This window comes from Mesoplodon mirus, assembly GCF_964341445.2.
Source record: "Mesoplodon mirus genome assembly, chromosome: 18".
Classification (NCBI taxonomy): Eukaryota; Metazoa; Chordata; class Mammalia; order Artiodactyla; family Ziphiidae; genus Mesoplodon; species Mesoplodon mirus.
Window position 1 is genome coordinate 23,222,292 of NC_138994.1, and position 18,688 is coordinate 23,240,979.

The 18,688-nt window shown below is 45.2% G+C and overlaps 1 protein-coding gene and 1 pseudogene across 3 annotated transcripts in view; both read left to right on the top strand.

Moving 5' to 3' along the window:
- Positions 1-6,479: 6,479 nt before the first annotated feature.
- LOC309793369 (AMSH-like protease) lies at positions 6,480-7,440 on the top strand (annotated as a pseudogene). The gene is made up of 2 exons: positions 6,480-6,907; positions 7,130-7,440. The product of its transcript is annotated as an AMSH-like protease (transcript).
- A 10,108-nt stretch (positions 7,441-17,548) lies between these two features.
- WIPI1 (WD repeat domain, phosphoinositide interacting 1) overlaps positions 17,549-18,688 on the top strand; it is a 30,714-nt gene continuing 29,574 nt past the window's right edge. For both annotated transcript variants that reach the window (XM_082604522.1, XM_082604523.1), the window contains exon 1: positions 17,549-17,716. In XM_082604522.1, the coding sequence (XP_082460648.1) occupies positions 17,637-17,716 (80 nt within the window). In that variant the 5' untranslated portion in view covers positions 17,549-17,636. The remainder of the gene's footprint in view (positions 17,717-18,688) is intronic.

Below are 18,688 nucleotides of genomic sequence, written 5' to 3' on the forward strand. Positions count from 1 at the left end.
AGCTCCCTTTCACTCCATTCCTCCTAATCTCCAAGGCTTTGGGAATGGGAAGCAAGCTGGAAATCACCCCCTCTTTCCAGAAATCAACAACGCATATCCAAGAAAGATAGGCGAACTGATGGGTAAATTTATGTTATAGATCAGCACCTAGATCAATAGTTCTATCTCTTCATGCTAAGCATTTCTGAGTATGTCTGAATTTAAGTTTAAATGTAAATTTGCACAGTAACGATTTCAATGTTTCATCTGATGTCTCCTGTAACTTATGGGGATCACACAAGCAACTGAAACTTGCATCCACAGAACAAGCCTTCTCAAAATTAAAAATTATATTTACAGACAGGCATTTGCCAAGAGCAACTGACATCACTTTCAATTATGTCAATTAAAAATGAAGCTACTAAAAGTAAAACATTTGATGACTTAATAAATTAATTTGCAGAAAAGTGAGCCAGAAAATCCTAATGATCAATCAAGATATCACATTAGCAAATTATTGCATTAGATAAAATTATGACCCCAGAATGGTATTTTTTGCTATTTGTAAGTTACATTGCTACTCATGTAGCTTTCTTATCCCCGTTATGATTTATAACTAATAAAAATTTTTAAAGGAATAAGTTTATAGTTTAGTGCCATTAACCGTACTTTTTCTTGCTTTTGGAACAAAGGACCCTGCATTTCCATTTTGCACTGGGTCCTGAAAATTAGGTCACTGGCCCTGGTTGGAAGCTTGGTTGTGCTGGGAAGACTCTCAGGACCAACCCAGTGTGGCTGAGCAGAGAGAGCGGGAAAGTTCTTGGGAATTTGGCCTGGGTCCCCTAGAAGATGGGAGAGAAAGATGGAGACATACAGAGCCTAGTGCCTGCTTCTTACCAGCAGGGTGAGTAGAGGGAGGGTAGCGGTGGGGAAGTCTCTACACCAGCCATGTCAAGGTGAGGACTGGTGAGCTCCTGGAGTAAAGGAGGCTGGAGGAGTTGTCAAGACAGAAGCCATCTCTTCTTTTTCTAATTTAATTTTTATTTTATATTATAGTTGATGCACAATGTTGTGTTAGTTTCAGGTGTACAGCACAGTGAATCAGTTACACATATACACATGTCCACTCTTTTTTAGATTCTTTTCCCATATCAGTTACTACAGAGTATTGAGTAGAGTTCCCTGTGCTGTTCAGTAGATCCTTGTTGATGATTTATTTTATATATAGTAGTGCGTATGGGATAAGAAAGGCAGAAGCCACTTGAAGGGCTCCACCTGCCACCTGACCATGCAACAGAAGAGAGAGGCTGTGGATGGGTGCTGGGGGAAGAAGCCAAGGAGGAGAGCCATGGGAGGTCTTCTAAAGAGCACATCACCCAGACCAGGAAGCAGGTAGTGCGGGGGTCCCATGAGAGGCCCTCTGAGTAACCACAGATGGGGCCCTTGAGAGAGACAGGCTTCTGGAGGCAGTTGTAGATGCTGCCCTAATGGGCGAGGGTTGGGGGGTGGGGGAAACCTACAGGGATGTCTCTGATGCAGGCTTCACCCCAGTCCCCTAATCTCTTCTGGTCCCAACTCAGAAAAAGATGGAGATGGAGTGGGAAGGAGGAGGTGGGGAAGGAGAAAAAGCAGAGATGGTGGTTTTGAACTGGCTGTGAGAGGGACACTTTGTACTCTCTGAAAGGACCTGAAAAGTTACGGATCTGCCCATACAATACCTCGAGGTGTGCACATGGGGGAGAAAGGGACTAGAATCACAGGAAAATAAGCCATCTCCTGTTGGTACTCTCGTTGAGCTCATGGAAGACACCGGTGACTTGTGCACGTTAAGACACACATTTTTAAAATAGAAGCAGAACTTGCGCTACCTTATTTTTTCATAGAACATTTCTCAGAGGTGGTTCCGTATCAGTACCCATAGAGATGCCTTCCTCCTTCTCATGACTGCATCATGGTCCATCTATCCACAGACCACAGTGAATGTAACCTGTCTTCTATTGATGGATATTTTGTTGCTCTTCAGACTTGCTGTAGATGTATTACTTTTCAAATCAGAGAAAAAAACATTGACTTCTTTTTAGTTACACATCATTGAGAGAGGAAGAAAAAACTGTATTTTTTAAATTCTTTGATTCATTTATACAGTGAACTCTTCATTGCTTCGGGGTTTTTTCTCCCCATGTGATGGTAATCTAGTATTTGATGTTAAAAAACTAAATGCTTTTGGCGTACCAGAGTCAGCACTCTGTCACTCATTAGCTTGCTGACCTCGGACACATTGTTTACATTTTCTGAGCTTTCCTTTCTTTGTCTATAAAATGAGGTTAGTAATTCCTACATGGAAGTGTTGTTATAAAGAGTAGAGACAGTCTTTGGAGAATATGGAGCATGCAGCAAAGGCTCATGTTTTTATAATCGATGTTTCTGTTTCTGTGTGAATGACTCAGAGTGCAATAAACATTGACCTTTGGTTCGCTTTTCCATCATTCATCCCTCACTATGCATCCTGGCTGCCCTTGGCAATGATACATTTTTGAGGAATACAAGCAGTTTAATACTAACCTAAGCTATGGATGTTGAAGAGGAAGATACAGTGTTTAAAGGTGATGCAGTTCAAAGACAAAGAAAAGTATCCCTCTCCATTAATATTGTTCATTTGTTCTCAAAATGTGCTTCAAGGATCCCTGGGGCCACTCAAGAATCTCTTGAGGCACCTGTGAACTCAAAACTATTTTCAGAATAATACCAAGGAATGACTCACCTTTTTCATTCTTGTTCTCTCATACGTGCACAGTGGGGTTTGCTGAAGGCTACACGATATGTGATGTCACCACACGCTGAATGCAGAAGCAGCTATGATAATCCATCTGTCTCCTATTAAGCCAGACATTAAAGAGATTTCTAAAGATATAGAACAAAGCCCCTCTTCCCCATTTTTTGTTTGTTTTGGAAACAGAAAAAAATATGGTACTAATGTCAATATATGATGGGTTTATTATTTTGTAATGAATGAATTAATAAATATTTTGAACTCTTCTCAGTTTTCATTTCTATTGCACCAAATATGATAGATATAACCCACACAAACAATAGCCCTTTGGGGTCCTCAATAATTGTTGAGTGTCAAGGGAATCCAAAAATTTTGAGAGCCACTAATATAGTTAATTGACATTTGGTCATAATACCAATTAAATTTGGACAATATCGTTGTTTAAGAGAGACAAAAAAAGACACTGATGATGAGTTAATGGATAGTTTAACTTTAATTTATAAATTTCTAAATATAATTAATAAGTTTTATATGATTTTAAAATTATTGATTCTGTAAGTCAGTCATTCAGCTAATATTTCATGAGCTCCTACTATGTGGTCAAGCATTGCTCTAGATGCTGGGAGAAGACGCTGCTCTCATGGAGCTTACCTTCTAGATGGAGCAGATAGACAGTAACCATGTAAACAAATAAACAAACAAGATAATTTCAGGTTGTGATAACTGCTTTGAAGGAAATACACAGGCTAATGTGATAAGAATCCCTGGGGGGTGTAAGGCATTGGGCTATGTGTTCATGAGAAATTTCAGACTTCGGTCAAGAAGACCTCAGAATCTATACTATGTTCATGGATCAGGAGAATAGGAGAATGGAAATGAACAGCCTCCCATGCAAATAGTCCATGCATAAAAGGGTGCAAAGTAAATGACTGCTGTCCTTGGTGTGTGACAAATCTCCTTCTAAAAAACAGCTCTCCCACCATTCCCTGGGAGTTGCTGAAGCAGGATTCTTTCAAGAGCTCGGGAGAAAGAGATCCCATCAGGAATGCCATCGGAGTGCATGTTGACATACCGTGAAAGTCAGAGGCAGGCAGAGCATTCCAGAGAGTGAGGTCAGACCAGGGTCAACTGTAGTTAGAGGCTGACTTAAACCGGCAAGTGTGGGAGCAGATCCCTGGAGAGAGACCAGAAAGGGAAGAACTGAGGACCTAGGAAATTGCCACTTTCAATATTTTAAGATACATCTTATCCACTTGATGTCTTTCCTAAAGGCTCTTAAATAGCTTCTGGAACCAAACTTCCATAAGAAATTAGACCCCCACCAAAGGATGTTTCTGGTGTCAGAGAAATCATGAAACATCTAAATTACACCCACTTCAGATATGCAGCCGTGAAAACTCTCAGTCGTGTTTTGGGACAACACACCAGCTTTTTATTCCCTGCGTGTATTTGCAATCAATAAGGAAAATAGGCGATCCTGTGCGGCACGTAGTTTCAGCCAAGGAGCGCTTGACAGTTCACATTTCCATTTATAACAGAGGTTCTCACTCATCAGCAATGTGTGACTTAGAGCTGCCCTGACCGGCTCAGCACGCAAGCCAGCCTCTCTCCTGATAGTGTAACTAAAATTAAAGGAATACTCCAAACATCAAACCAGGACATTTCATTCCAGTTCTTCACCAACTGACACATGTTCCATTACACGTTACCTGATCTCATGGCTTCAGCCACTACCTCTTCACCAATGATCTGGTTCCCTCTCTCTCTCTCTCTCTCTCTCCATCCATATTTCTACCCTATGCCTGGGATACAGGTGGCAGCTACCTCTAAGACGTTCCTTCTTTGATGTCACGCAGCATCTTTACAGTCAAAGGAACGAAAGGCTCTGGTTCCCAAAGCGATTTGTCCTCCTGTATCAGCTGTGATTGTCACTACTTTCCACCCTAACAAGAAACCTACAGAGCAGAGATCCCCAGGCTGAACCAAAGCTGGGATGCAACCATACCCCAGCTTATCTGAGGAGTGCGTCCCAGCATTTCTGGAGAATCAGTGGTGCATCAAGAGGATTTACCTGGAGAATCAAAGATCAGAATGGAAAGAACAGGCCAGAGGTGGCAGCGCAGGATCTGCTTCAGATATTGGTCCCTTGACTTGGCCCCGTGGATTCACATTTGAATTTACGTGTTGAAGCTGAACAACTTTCTATAGGACACAAAGCTTTGTTGCCCAGAGTGTGAGCCAGAACAGATGTGGAAAACTTGAGAATATAGCGCAGCTTTGGCTCAGCTAGGGGATCCAGCACTACTTGGACGTCCCAGGTGTTTGCAATTGTGCAGACATGGCACAAAACTTCAGTGTTTTTCACATCCACAAGGCCTGCTACAGTAATTTAAAAAAAAAAAAAACGGAGAATAACAAGTGTTGGCAAGGACGTGGAGAAATTGGAGCCCTTGTACATTGCTATGGACTGTCAAATGGTTCCACATCTGTGGAAAATAGTTTGGCAGTTCCTCAAAATTTTAAACATAGAATTATCATATAACCCAGCAACTCCACTCCTAGGTCTATACCCAAGAGAATTCAAAACAGGTACTCAAATAATTACATGTACACACATATTCAGAGTAGCACTATTCACAATAGCCAAGAGGTGGAAACAACTCAAGTGTCCATCAGCTGATGAATGGATGAACAAATTATGGTATATACATTCAATGGAATATCATTCAGCCATTAAAAGAAATGAAGTACTGTACATACTCCAACATGGATGAACCTTGAAAGTACTATGCTCAGTGAAAGAGGTCAGACACAGAAGGTCACATATGGTAGGACCCCATCTATGTGAAATATTCAGAACTGGTAATTCCATAGAAATAGAAAACAGGTTGGCAATGGCCAGGAGATGGGGGCAGGGAGGATAGGAAGTAACTGCTTAATGGGTCCAGAGTTCTCTTTTGGAGCAGTGGAATGTTCTGGAACTGGATACAGGGGGTGGTTGCACAGTAATGTGAATGCACTAAATGCCACTGAAATGTTCACTTTAAAAAGGTTAATTTTGGAGCTTCCAGGTTGGTGAACACGTTGGGGTGCCGAGAGTGTAGCGTGTGGAAAGGGTAGGGGAGCTCTGAGCCCCTTCCCACATACCTCGCCTGAAGCATCTCTTCCATCTGCCTGTTCCTGAGTTACACTCTTTTCTAATAAATGGGTGATCTAACTCTTATGGCCCACTATATTTCTGATTAGATTGAAGTGATATGATGATGTAATTGAGAAGAAACAGTGAACACCTTCATTTTTTAGACAGGACAACATGGATCAGAAATTTTCTGTGAATTCTGGGGAAAAAGTAGCTGCTATCTATGCCTCACAATAAGATTCTTCCCTCAGCCCAGAAGAGTGAGTCCATGTTCTGATCAACCTTGGTTGTAATGTTACCATCAAAGAAAATATCACTCCAGGCCACTACTTTTTTTTGGTAATTATTTTTTTTATTGGAGTATAGTTGATTTACAATATTGTATTAGTTTCAGGTGTACAGCAAAGTGATTCAGTAATACCTACATACATATATATCTATCCTGTTTCAGATTCTTTTCTATTATAGGTTATTACAAAATGTTGAGTATAGTTCCCTGTGCTATACAGCAGGTCCTTATTAGCTATCTGTTTTATATATAGTAGTGTGTACATGTCAATCCCAGTCTCCTAATTTATCCCCTCCCTTCCTTCCCCTTTGGTAGTGTTAAGTTTATTTTCCATGTCTGTTGGGAGGGGGCACTTCTTTGTATCTGGAATAGAGATGGAGAGGACGGCATTTGTGTATTTGAAGGAAGGAAACTTGGCAAATGCCTTTGTTCTTTATAATCAATTTATTATCTTGTTTGTAGGAAGGCTTCCCAGGTATTAAGATTACCAGCAACGTGGAGTACCTGAAAAGCAGGATATTATGAAGAAACTGAAGGAGATTGCATTTCCAAGGACAGATGAATTGAAAAGGGACCTTTTAAAGAAATATAACATGGAATATCAAGAATATTTGCAAAGCAAAACAAATATAAAGCTGAATTTTCAAAAAAACTGACACCTCTGAGATTGACAGAGACAGAAAGGAAGCAAACTGCTCAGATGCGCCAGCAGAAGCTCGAATGGGAGCAGTTTCTGGGTTTTGTGTTTTTTGTGTGTGTGGTACGCGGGCCTCTCACTGTCGTGGCCTCTCCCGCTGCGGAGCACAGGCTCCGGACGCGCAGGCTCAGCGGCCATGGCTCATGGGCCCAGCCGCTCCGCGGCACGTGGCATCTTCTCTGACCGGGGCACGAACCCATGTCCGCTGCATCGGCAGGCAGACTCTCAACCACTACGCCACCAGGGAAGCCCCAGTTTCTGGTTTTTGAAGATCAACTCAAGAAGCAAGAATTAGCCCGAGGTTACAAGGGGAGCCAGGAACCGCACCCCCAAGCCCCCCACCCCCCCGACCCGGCTCTCTGAGAGCAGATTCACGAGCAGATTCATGGCACTGTTTTGTCCTGCTTTCGCCCACACCAGAACAATTCCTTGCTGAATGTATCTTCAGATCAGCCCAATAAAAGTGATGCGATCAATTACACTAGTCAGTCTCCTCCCCTAAACAGGGCCTTAAAGCAGCTGCTTATCTGAGTGCTGCACAGCATTCAGCGGCTGAAGGGCTGTGATGTGCAGTTTTATCATGAGATCTTGGCCACACATTCTGCAGCTCGCAGATCTAATGCAGCAAGAGGAATGGAAATCTGTGGAAACTGACACAAGATGAATTCGCTGTTATCCATGTGGTCATGCTGAAGCGGTCTGCGGGACCAGACTATTGCAACATGGAGAAAATGGAAGAATTATTCCATGTTTAGGGTCAACAGGATGGATCCAGACACATTCGACCCAAACTGCAGTCTTGTCCCACCCTGGTCGCCAGAGGCTATTGACATTTGATTGTTCACCAAAGCATAAAGACAGTGACACCTTCAGGCTCACCAGAGCAGCCAGCTGCTTGGGGTTTCTGCTTATAAAAAGAAGGGCTTTCACCCACCGAGGACCCCAGACTGTCCCGTCCCTGCAAACATGTTTGGTAAATGACATAAGAATAATTGGGGCCAACACATGTGACATGTTCCAACAATTAGCACTGCCAACACCAGACACCTAGCCGTGAACATGTGGTCGCTGGATGATTCCAGAAATGGCTGACATTTTATAGGTACACATTTGTAGATCAGAAAGTTTGGTATTTATCGCTCTTGCACATTTTGAAGTTTTCTTCTGGGGTTGTTCTGTCTCAAGAGAAGTCACAATGGTGTTAAATCTATGTCTAGTAATATACCCAAATACTATGACCAGATAATAAATTGTGCTGCAAACAAACAAAAGGGTTAACCGAATGTGACTTTCACCTCAATTAAAAAAAATTAATCAGTGTAGTTCACCCCATTAACCTAAGATCAGAGAAAACATAAATGACCATTTTACTAAAAGCAGAAAAAGTATGGGAAAAGGACACCAGCATCTGGTCTAATAGGCCACTGAGTCCTGAAACTTCTACCCCGTCCTGCCCCCCACCGCCCCGAGCTGTCACCTGAGTTCAGGTCCCATCACCTCCAGCTGGGATCGATGGACCAGCCTCCAGCCTGATCTCTGTCTCTGCTCCATCCTCGACTTCTGCAATGAGCTTTCTAAGGTGCAAGCCCGATTTTGCGAATCACCTTTGCATACACTCTCCCTGTGACTCCAGTGTGGACGTGGATGTGTTTGCCTAGAACCACTCTGCTCTTTCTCTGGACATCCGAGTGTTGTCTGAAAAAAGCCCCCGGTAGGAGGGGTGGGTATGAAGCCCCCAATCAAGCCAAGAGGGTCTGTAGCACAAATATTCAGCCAAAAATGTTAGCAGCAGGAGACAAGAGACAACTAATGAAAAGAATACCTACTCACTATTTCTAAAGTATTTGACAAAGTTTTAAAAAATATTTGACAGTCCTCACCCCTTTCATTGACTGCGCACTGTTTTCCAACGAGTACACAAGACATTTCAGCTGCGATGCGACACTTCAGCTTTAGACTCGAGGAACTTCACTGTAGGAAGTCATCATTTTGTCCAGCTTTTCTCCAACTTTATTCTACAAAACACTGGGGTCTGCTAACCGTTCGAGGTAAAGACCACCAGTTTCGCCCAGTCGGTGTTGGTTTTATTCACTTACTGCAGCAAGGGCGGGTGTACACCAGATGGGCTGTCTCAGTAAGAGCCTGCGTGGGAAGGGGCTTCTGTAGGACCTGGGTTTGTGCTGAGTGATTCTAAGGTGGGAAGGGCCGGGCAAACAGGAGTCAGGTCAAGGTTGGAGGTGGTCCTGAAGCGGCGTGCTTTAACCATTGGGTATCTCCAAAATCTCTGTCCCGGGGGTGAGAGGAACAAAGCGCCTCTGGGGAAGGCAGTGATAAGAACACAGGAGCCACTCACAGGCACTTTGCAGCTGCGCTGTGCTCGCACTGGACGTGTTTATGACTACCGGGAACATCTGGGCCGGCTTATCGGGGCTGATTTTTACTTTCTCAAGTCCCACAAGTTAGTGGGTGTTCCTGGAAAACAAGAGATCTGAATAAGCCTGTGAAACAATGGTAAATAAACACAATACTGGCTTTCGGGAGCTTTGAACACACTAGGGTGATTTGTGAATCTCCCAAGACACCAGCCATTTATTTCAACACAGCTGCCTGATTCTGTTCAAATGTACGTCAGAACGTCCAGAGGTTTTTCGCGCTTCTCCCACACCCGAGCACTTCCACTCTGCCCTCTTTTTTTTTTTTGCGGTCTGTGGCCTCTCCCGTTGCAGAGCACAGGCTCCGGACGTGCAGGCTCAGCGGCCATGGCTCACGGGCCCAGCCGCTCCACAGAATGTGGGATCCTCCCAGACCGGGGCACGAACCCGTGTCCCCTGCATCAGCAGGCGGACTCTCAACCACTGCGCCACCAGGGAAGCCCCACTCTGCCCTCTTTGCCTACGGATTCTGCCCCCTCCTCTCTCTGTTCCAACCACCCTGGCCTCCGCCGTGTTTCGTGAGCACTTCCCTTCCCTCTGCCCGGAATGCTTTTCCCCACAGGCCTGCGGAAACGGTTCCCACCTCTCCTTCAGGCCTTTGTTCAAAGGGAATCTTCCAGGGAGGCCCCCGCTGCCTTCTCTCCGTGAAATCAACCCCCTCCCCAACTCTTCCAGACGCCCTTTCACTGCTTTATTTTTCTTCTCAGCACTCATGACATCTCAGGTATTCTCCACTTTATTTTTTTCTTTGTGGTCTTTCTATGTGGGCTGACCTTTTTTCATTTTTAAAAAAATCTTTAAAATTTTATTATTTTTTAAAATTTAATTTTTGTTTTCTATTGGAGTAGAGTTGATTTACAATGTTGTGTTAGTTTCAGGTGTGCAGCAAAGTGATTCAGTTACACATAGACATATATCCATTCTTCTTCAGAGTCTTTTCCCATATAACTTATCACAGAATATTGAGTAGAGTTCCCTGTGCTGTACAGTAGGTCCTTGTTATCTATTTTATATCTAGTAGTGTGTATGTATGTTAATCCCAAACTCCTAATTTATCCCTCCCGCCCACCTTTCCCCTTTGGTAACCATAAGCTTGTTTTCAAAGTCTGTGAGTCTGTTTCTGTTTTGTAAATAAGTTCATTTGTATCATTTTTTTTAGATTCCACATATAAGTGATATCGTATGGTATTTGTCTTTCTCAGTCTGGCTTACTTCATTTAGTGTGATCATCTCTAGGTCCATCCATGTTGCTGCAAATGGCATTATTTCATCCTTTTTTAATGGCTGAGTAATATTCCATTGTATCAGTACATATGTACCACACCTTTATCCATTCCTCTGTTGATGGACATTTAGGTTGCTTCCATGTCCTGGCTATTGTAAATAGTGTTGCAATGAACATTGAGGTGCATGTAACCTTTCAAATTATAGTTTTTCAGGGTATATGCCCACGAGTGGGATTGCTGGATCATATGGTAGTTCTATTTTTAGTTTCTTAAGGACCCTCCATACTGTTCTCCATAGTGGCTCTACCACTTTACATTCCCACCAGCAGTGTGGGAGGGTTCCCTTTTCTCCACACCCACTCCAGCATTTATTATTTGTAGATTTGACGATGGCCATTCTGACCCGTGTGAGGTGATACCTCATTGTAGTTTTTTTTTTTTTTTTTTTTTTTTTTTGCGGTATGCGGGCCTCTCACTGTTGTGGCCTCCCCCGTTGCGGAGCACAGGCTCCGGATGCGCAGGCCCAGCGGCCATGGCTCACGGGCCCAGCCGCTCCGCGGCATATGGGATCCTCCCAGACCGGGGCACGAACCCGTATCCCCTGCATCGGCAGGCGGACTCTCAACCACTGCGCCACCAGGGAGGCCCCTTCATTGTAGTTTTGATTTGCATTTCTCTGATAATTAGTGATGTGGAGCACATTTGCATGTGCTCCTTGGCCATCTGTATGTCTTCTTTGGAGAGATGTCTATTTAGATCTTTGGGCAGGATTTTTAAGGATTTTGTCCCGTGGTGCATCCCCAGGGCCTGGAACCGTGGCAAGCACATAATAGGCACCTGATAAAGATTTTTCAAATGAGTGAATATGCAAACCCCTTCCAAACATCTCCTCCAGCACAGGAAGTGGGGAGTGAGACCTCTGTGTTTTCGATGTACAGACAGTAAAGAGGTTTTGGAAGAACACATGGGGAGCCTCGGGGACTCTTCTTCCAAAGCTTTAGAATCAAACCCCCAGATCTTTCCCCTGAAGTCAGTCTTTCCTTCAAAATCCACCCACCAGCCTGGAACCGAATACTGTGGACCGCTAGATGGCGCTGTTCACCACGCATCGTTGGATTCTTAGCCGTCGCCCTGACGTCCTAAGACCTCGCAAATAACCTTTTTCCTAGAGACAAGTATTCCAAGGAATGGTTACCACTCTCTAGACCAGGAAGAAACCTAGAGTCCTACAGCATCATTTATCAACTAGCCACTCCCACCCAGGAGCACAGGTTAACGCTTTGCTTGAGAGCAAAAGATGTTTTTAGTGCAATCGACCCTGGGTACCCACAGGGACTGGTTCCAGGACCCCTGCCCCATATCAAAATCAAATCCCTTATATAGGGACTTCCTTGGCAGTCCAGTGGTTAAGAATCTGCGCTTCCACTGCAAGGGGCACGGGTTCAATCCCTGGTCGGGGAACTAAGATCCCACATGCCAGTGGTGTGGCCATAAAAAATAATAAATAAAATTTTTAAAATCCCTTATATAAAATGGCATAGTATTTGCACATAACCTAGGCACACCCTCCTAAATACTTCAAATCATCTCTACCTTGCTTATAATACCTAATACAATGTAAGTGCTATGTAAATAGTTACTGACGTGGCAAATTCTAATTTTTCCTTTTGGAACTGGTATTTATTTCCTTATTTATTTAAATGTGGGGGGATATTTTCGATCAAAGTTTGGTTGAATTCATGGATGCGGAATCCACTGATACAGAGGGCCAACTCTACTTGGAGTAGTACCCTGGCAAATGTAAGCAAAGCTTTGGACCTTTTCGAAAAGTTGCAGGACTCCACGCCTCCCCTTTGAGCTTGACCAATGGCCTTATTAGCACAATCCTGCCTTTTCCTCTCTGCCCTGCTTCTCTAGCCAATGAGGTAGAGCTTAAGATTCCAGCTCTGTTTCCAACCTTGAGCCACAGCAATGCAAGAGGCAGCATGAAATGGTGACCTGAGAATCTAGTGGAGGGAACTGAGTGAAGACAACATCTCCTGGGACCCTGAGAAACTTATCCAACGTCTCTCAAGATGGGTTTACACGGCTGCATGATGGGGATAAAATGTCCTGGACAGAACAGATGTAGTGAGCGTTAAATGAAGCTGTATGAGGCTTCAAGCCAAGTTTTCTATAAAGCTTTGCTTTCCATTTCCAGATACTGTAACACTTAAGCCAGGGTGATTGGCTGATCTGATGAAGCCATGTCTGTAATCTCGGCTGGTCTTCAGGTGTCCCAGGGAACAGAAACTTGATGGATGAATCTCCCCACATTGTGTTGAATAACAGACCATTTGCTCAAGGTAAGTCTGCAAATGCAGGCATAGAAAGCTACTGTCTTTGTAAATGTCAGTTGACCAGCAACTATCTATGGAGAACTTGTGATTTGCTTTGGTGTTTTAGGAAGATTATTCTGGAAGCCAAAATATGACAGATCGGGGAGGGGGTGAAGACAAAGACACCAGTTCTTCAGTGAAATATCATTGTTTCTTACCCTTGAGAGGAAATACGTAAGTCAAGGAATATTAGAAAGGTTGTTAGTTTTTGCTCCCTGCCCTCCCTTTTTTCAAGCAAAAAAACCAGAAATAACAGTTCCGTTTGGGGAACAAAGGCACATACCAGGGGCTGTTCACTCACTGCAGCCATGCTCTTCCACACAGACGGTGCCCATGTTGAGTAACAAGAAAGCCCAGTTGTGCCTTTGCTCAACCAGACCCTTGGCTGGGGACTTCCTGATTGCCAATCCCATGGGACCATCTCCTTTCCCAGATATCACCCTACAGCCCGTTCCCTCCTCTCCTACTTAGAACTGTGGGGCTAACTTCTTGAGCTTCCTTCACGTCATAACCCATCGCCGTTCCCTCTCCCCAACCCCAAAGGCTTACCTATTTTCTATTGCCCCTCCTCCTCTCCTCTGTTCTCCAAGGACTACCATACACCCTTCTCCGTTGTGGTTCTACTCTTTCTCAGCTCACACTCAGAGTGTTGAAACACATCAACAAGAAGAGAAAAAGGAGATTATTTCCTGTGACTTGATTTTATAAAAATAGAATGGATTTTATAAAAAGCAGCAGCAGCCAGGAGTGGTATTCACTCACCTAGTAGTTACTCTAATTATAGATGGTTGGGTGTCACAGGCAAGCATATCGAGTGACCGGAAGGTTGCATCAGACAGGATTTCTCATTTCCAACTTCCCCTGTTAATGCCCTGTGTATGCCCTGGTCAGCATCTTTAAATTACAACCTGATTGTTACACAAATAGGAAGTCTTCCCATTAGCTGAATTGTGGCCTGCAATTTTATCTTACAGAGGATGTTTGATTCCCAGACCCTGGCTTGATTCTCCCAAGATTTTGCTGACTTACTGTTTCCCTAGAAAGAATGGACATTTTGCCTGGGAAAAGATGGACACGTAGGAATTCCAATTGGGAAAAAGAGAAAGAGTCAAAATCCTGTTCCCATTTCAGTAAACTGTGTGTTCTCTGCCCCTCCCCCAATATTCCTTTGCTTCTGATATTTAGCCTTGAAATCTCTGTTCCAAGAATGTGGAAGGATTAAGATGCCATAAGCCTGATATTCAAATCAGGAGTTTCCACTCCTATAGAACCTAGACGAGAAATAGGACTTAAAAAAAGAAAACCCAGCCTGGCATTAAATGAATTCAGCACCTCTGAATTTATTTATAACCTTTTCCTTGGCGTTTTATCCAAACGGATTTCTGGGATTTTTTTTTTTTTTTTTTTGAGGGTGGAACCTCTCAAAGTGGCTCCTTCTGCCTCTAACAGAAATCATAAGCTGGCCCTCCACAAACCACATCCAGCCAGCTGATGTATTTAGTTTGGCTCACATAGTGTTTTTTAAAAAGAAGAATTAGTTGTCAGCGTTTAACATTTGTACGTAAAAATATAGGCTTCTATGAAATAAATATTTCTATAAATATACATTTACATAAAATACAGATTTCTGCATTGTCTTGGGAAAAATAAAACCAGATGAGGCAGCTCTGGGATGTTATTTCCACATGGGTCCTTGGGGGATGTGAACCATTAACTCAGTAGGAAATATACAAGGGAGATCATTCATAGGAAAAAGTGAGGCTGGGAAGGTGACCTGTTTTCTTCCAGATCTACATCTCTAGGTCTGAACCTTAACTCCAATGAGCATTCAGTTCTACCACCTCAATGTGTCTGAAACTAAATGCAGCTTCCTAAATACCTGCCAGACATCTGGTTTCTGAAAGCAGAACAATGCGCCTTCTGACCATGGAATCGGCTTTAAGTCTTCCGCTCTTCTTCCCTGCCACCCCTCCTTCCCCATCAGCCGCCATGCCCTGAGGCTTATGCTCTCAGAAGTCCACTGGGCAATAAGATAGCTACCAACCACGTGAGCACCTAAAATGTGGCCAGTGCGACTTGAGATATACCGTAAGTAAAAAAGACACATGGGACTTTAAATATTTATGCTAAAAAATAATGATAATCCAAACTGGCTGATTAATAATTTTATGTGGATTACCTAATAAAATGATATTTTTGACGTACTGGGTTATATTAAATAATATTTAAATACTTAAATATTATTAAAATTAACTTGCCCATTTCTCTTTATCTTTTTTAACATGGGGTCTAGAAAATTTTAAATGACACATCTTGAAAATTTTTAATCACATTTGGGGTTCACATTTGTGGCTCACATTATCCTTCTATTGGACAGCGCCCTTCAAAACATCTCTTCGCATGATGTGAGGAGGTGCTAATTATCGCTACAATAGCAGTCATGCTACAACACATAAATGTACGAAATCAACACATTGTACACCTTAAACTGACACAAAGTTATATGTCAAATACATTTCAAGAAAAAAGAATCTCTCTTGGGTTTGTCCTAACCTTTCTGACCTTGCTGCCAACCTATAGTCTAGTTTCTCACATGCTTTTGCTCCTAAAATTTCACATTAGTCTAGGCTTTTCTCCCTTCTAATCTGCTCTGCACACCCTGGCCGAGTTTATCTGCCTAAAACACTACTTTTATCATGAAACGCTCCTGCTCAAAAACTAACACCAGCTCCCATCGCTACCCCATAAAGTCCAAATTCTTGGTAATAACAGTTTCCACTTTAAAAACCTATTGTGCACATTATGTAATTCTCCCAACAACCTAACACCTAGAATGTCAGACTTTTTACTTTCTAAATAGAACAAAAAGGACTGCAGCATTTGCCTGAGCTGGGAGGGGAGAGGGAAAGCACCTCTGAGCTGAGACGTTACAAGGATAACACAGTTAAAGCATCCAAGCGGCAGCTCTTTCCCTTACGATGATTTTTACAACACCTCACAATCAACTAAAGAGCCATCGACATCTGTAGATGTGTTAGCTGAACTATTTTTACATCAGTTGAGAGAAAGAATAATAGCACTGAAAGAAGAAACTGTTATATTTGCATTTCAGAAAACCAAAACCGGGAGTCAACCAGAAAAGCTCAAGAGAAACAGTGCTCTTCACTCACCCACTGTAGGTCCAAGTTTCCTATATATATATACAGTTTTGTCACAAAATAGAAAATTTGAATTATATCAGTCTGAAATGGAGTGGTACAACAATAATAAAATATCATTTTGTCTCAAAATTTGAAATGCAGGGGGGCTTCCCTGGTGGCGCAGTGGTTGAGAGTCCGCCTGCCGATGCAGGGGACACGGGTTCGTGCCCCGGTCCGGGAGGGTCCCACGTGCCGCGGAGCGGCTGGGCCCGTGAGCCATGGCCGCTGAGCCTGCGCGTCCGGAGCCTGTGCTCCGCAACGGGAGAGGCCACAGCAGTGAGAGGCCCGCGTACCGAAAAAAAAAAAAAAAAAAAAAAAAAAAAAAAAAAATTGAAATGCAGGAATTAAAAATTCGTCAGTAATTATATACATCCAAAACTAGCAGAGCTACTGATTCACTGGTTGTGTTGATAATTCTACATGGCAACATGTATTCATCTTGGGAAGAGAGACCGTTTGGATTCACCTCGAATTACGTTTTTTACTGTGCTATCTTCAAGACTTCATCCTTTTCATAAAATACAACATCCTATACACACTTTCTTTCATTTTTTCAGCTACAAATCAGATAGGTTTTGCCAAAAACTGTCTAGCAGAGTCGTTGGTGCACGAGTCTTGAAATCAGACAAAACCACATTTTACCATTTATTGTGTTACTTCAGGCAGAATTGTTTAGCAATTCTGTGCTTCAGTTACGGCTTCTTTAAATTGGGCATAATTACGCTTTCCTCCCAAAGTTTTGTAAGAATTCAACGAGATAATACACATTGTTAACACGGTGCTTGACCTATGGTAAGAGTTCTCAACGGACAATGGATAAGATGACGTTCTACCTATCTGGCCTCAGCATCCTCCTGTTAGAAACAGTTTTCTAAGCAGCTTGAAGACTCTACGAGAGGGTGGGGCTTTGGCGTCCAACGCTCTCTACTAAACTGTAAGTTTAATAGACGGAGTGTTACCCAGGACACGGGGTTGGGTGGGGCCGGAACGAGCGCGCCCGCCTGTCTGCTTTGCCGCGGCCGCGACGCAGACGCCGGACCGGAGCCTGCAGGCCGGGACCAGCTACCTGGCTGGCCCTTCCCTCCTCCCGCTCTGCCCGGCCGCCCTGGCAATGAAAACACCGCCACGTGGCCTGCAGCCTTGGCGTCACGTGCCTTCTCCCAATGGCAAGCCGTGTCTCGGAGTTGGGGGCGGGTCGCCAGCAGGGAGGTTCCGCCCACAGCCGTCGCCAATTGGCCAAGGGTGAGCCGGGGCGTGGGCTCACGACCAATGGAGGCCGGCAGTGGGGACCCCGCCCTCTCGGCGGCTGGGTCTGCGGGACCCGCAGGAGGGGGAGGGGCGGGGCGGAGCTGAGCGATGAGGGGCGGGGCGACGCGGGGCCCGGGCGGGGCCGGGGCCGGGGGCGGGGCCGGGGGCGGGGCCGGGGGCGGAGGGGGCGGGCAACCCGGCCCGCGGGGCCGGCGCCAGCGGGCTGCTGAGGTGGCTGTCGCCCGCTCGGAGCGGCGGCTTCCCGGGTCGAGCCCCCGATGGAGGCCGGGGCCGCGGACGGCCCCTCGGGCGGGGTCGAGGAGGCTCTCAGCTGCTTCTCTTTCAACCAGGACTGCACGTAAGCCGAGGCGCCTGCCCTGCCGGGAGGTGGGGGAGAAAAGTCGCGATCGGGGGTGTCGTCCAGTTGGCAACTTGTGCAAGAGGCACGGGCCTACACCCCCAGAGGCCTCGGCGGACGGCCGGTGCTGCCGGACCGGTGAGGGTCGCCGAGCCGCCCCTTCGGCCTCCCCGTCCTCCAGGAGGGAGCTGAGCGCCCCTGTCGCCCGCTGCCGGCCGAGAGCCAGGAGGGCCCGGCCGGGGGGAGAAGGAGGGAGTTAGCCGGGGGAGTGGGGCTGAAGGAGGCCAAGGAACGTGGGGGGACGGGGGGCGGGGTAGTGACCAAAGTGGAGGTCTGGGGAAGGAGGGGCAGAGGCCAAAGCAAAGGAGATGGGAGAGGACGGGGAAGTTGCAAGCTGACCCAAGGCGTGGTAGTTGGGGCCCAGGAAGATGGGAGTACAGGAAAAACTTTCCCATTTGTCCTTGAGCATCTCAACGTGGCATCTGGGCAGGGCCAATGACTCAGAGGCAGCCTATCCCTGCGGCCAGGCCAGCCCCGGTCCCAGCCCCAGCGCAGGGCACCTCGCCCGCCGGATCTGGGCGTCAGGAGCCTCTCCATTGCTCTCACTGTGTCTTCACGTAGCCCACTGGAGAGGCTGAGCCTCCATCTGGGGGTCCAGGAGCCCTTTCCCGGCCCAGGCTGCCTTCCGGGAGAAGCATGAACTCCACTCTGTTGCTTTTTGACTGGATTTTTAACGTTTCACCTTGATGTTCCCATTGGGACTTTGGCCAGAGAGCCGGGAGTTGCTGAACTGCGTTTCAGACATCTGGAGGGTGTCCCTTAGAAGCAAACTTCTGCTCCCTTACCTCTTCTCATGGGATTGTTAGACACCAGCTCTGGGCACCATATGGAATAATCTCTTTGGAATGTGCACCCAGAGCATTAGGCAGTGATGACCTCTTCCCAGTTTCCCATTTCCTGCTGTACCAGCCT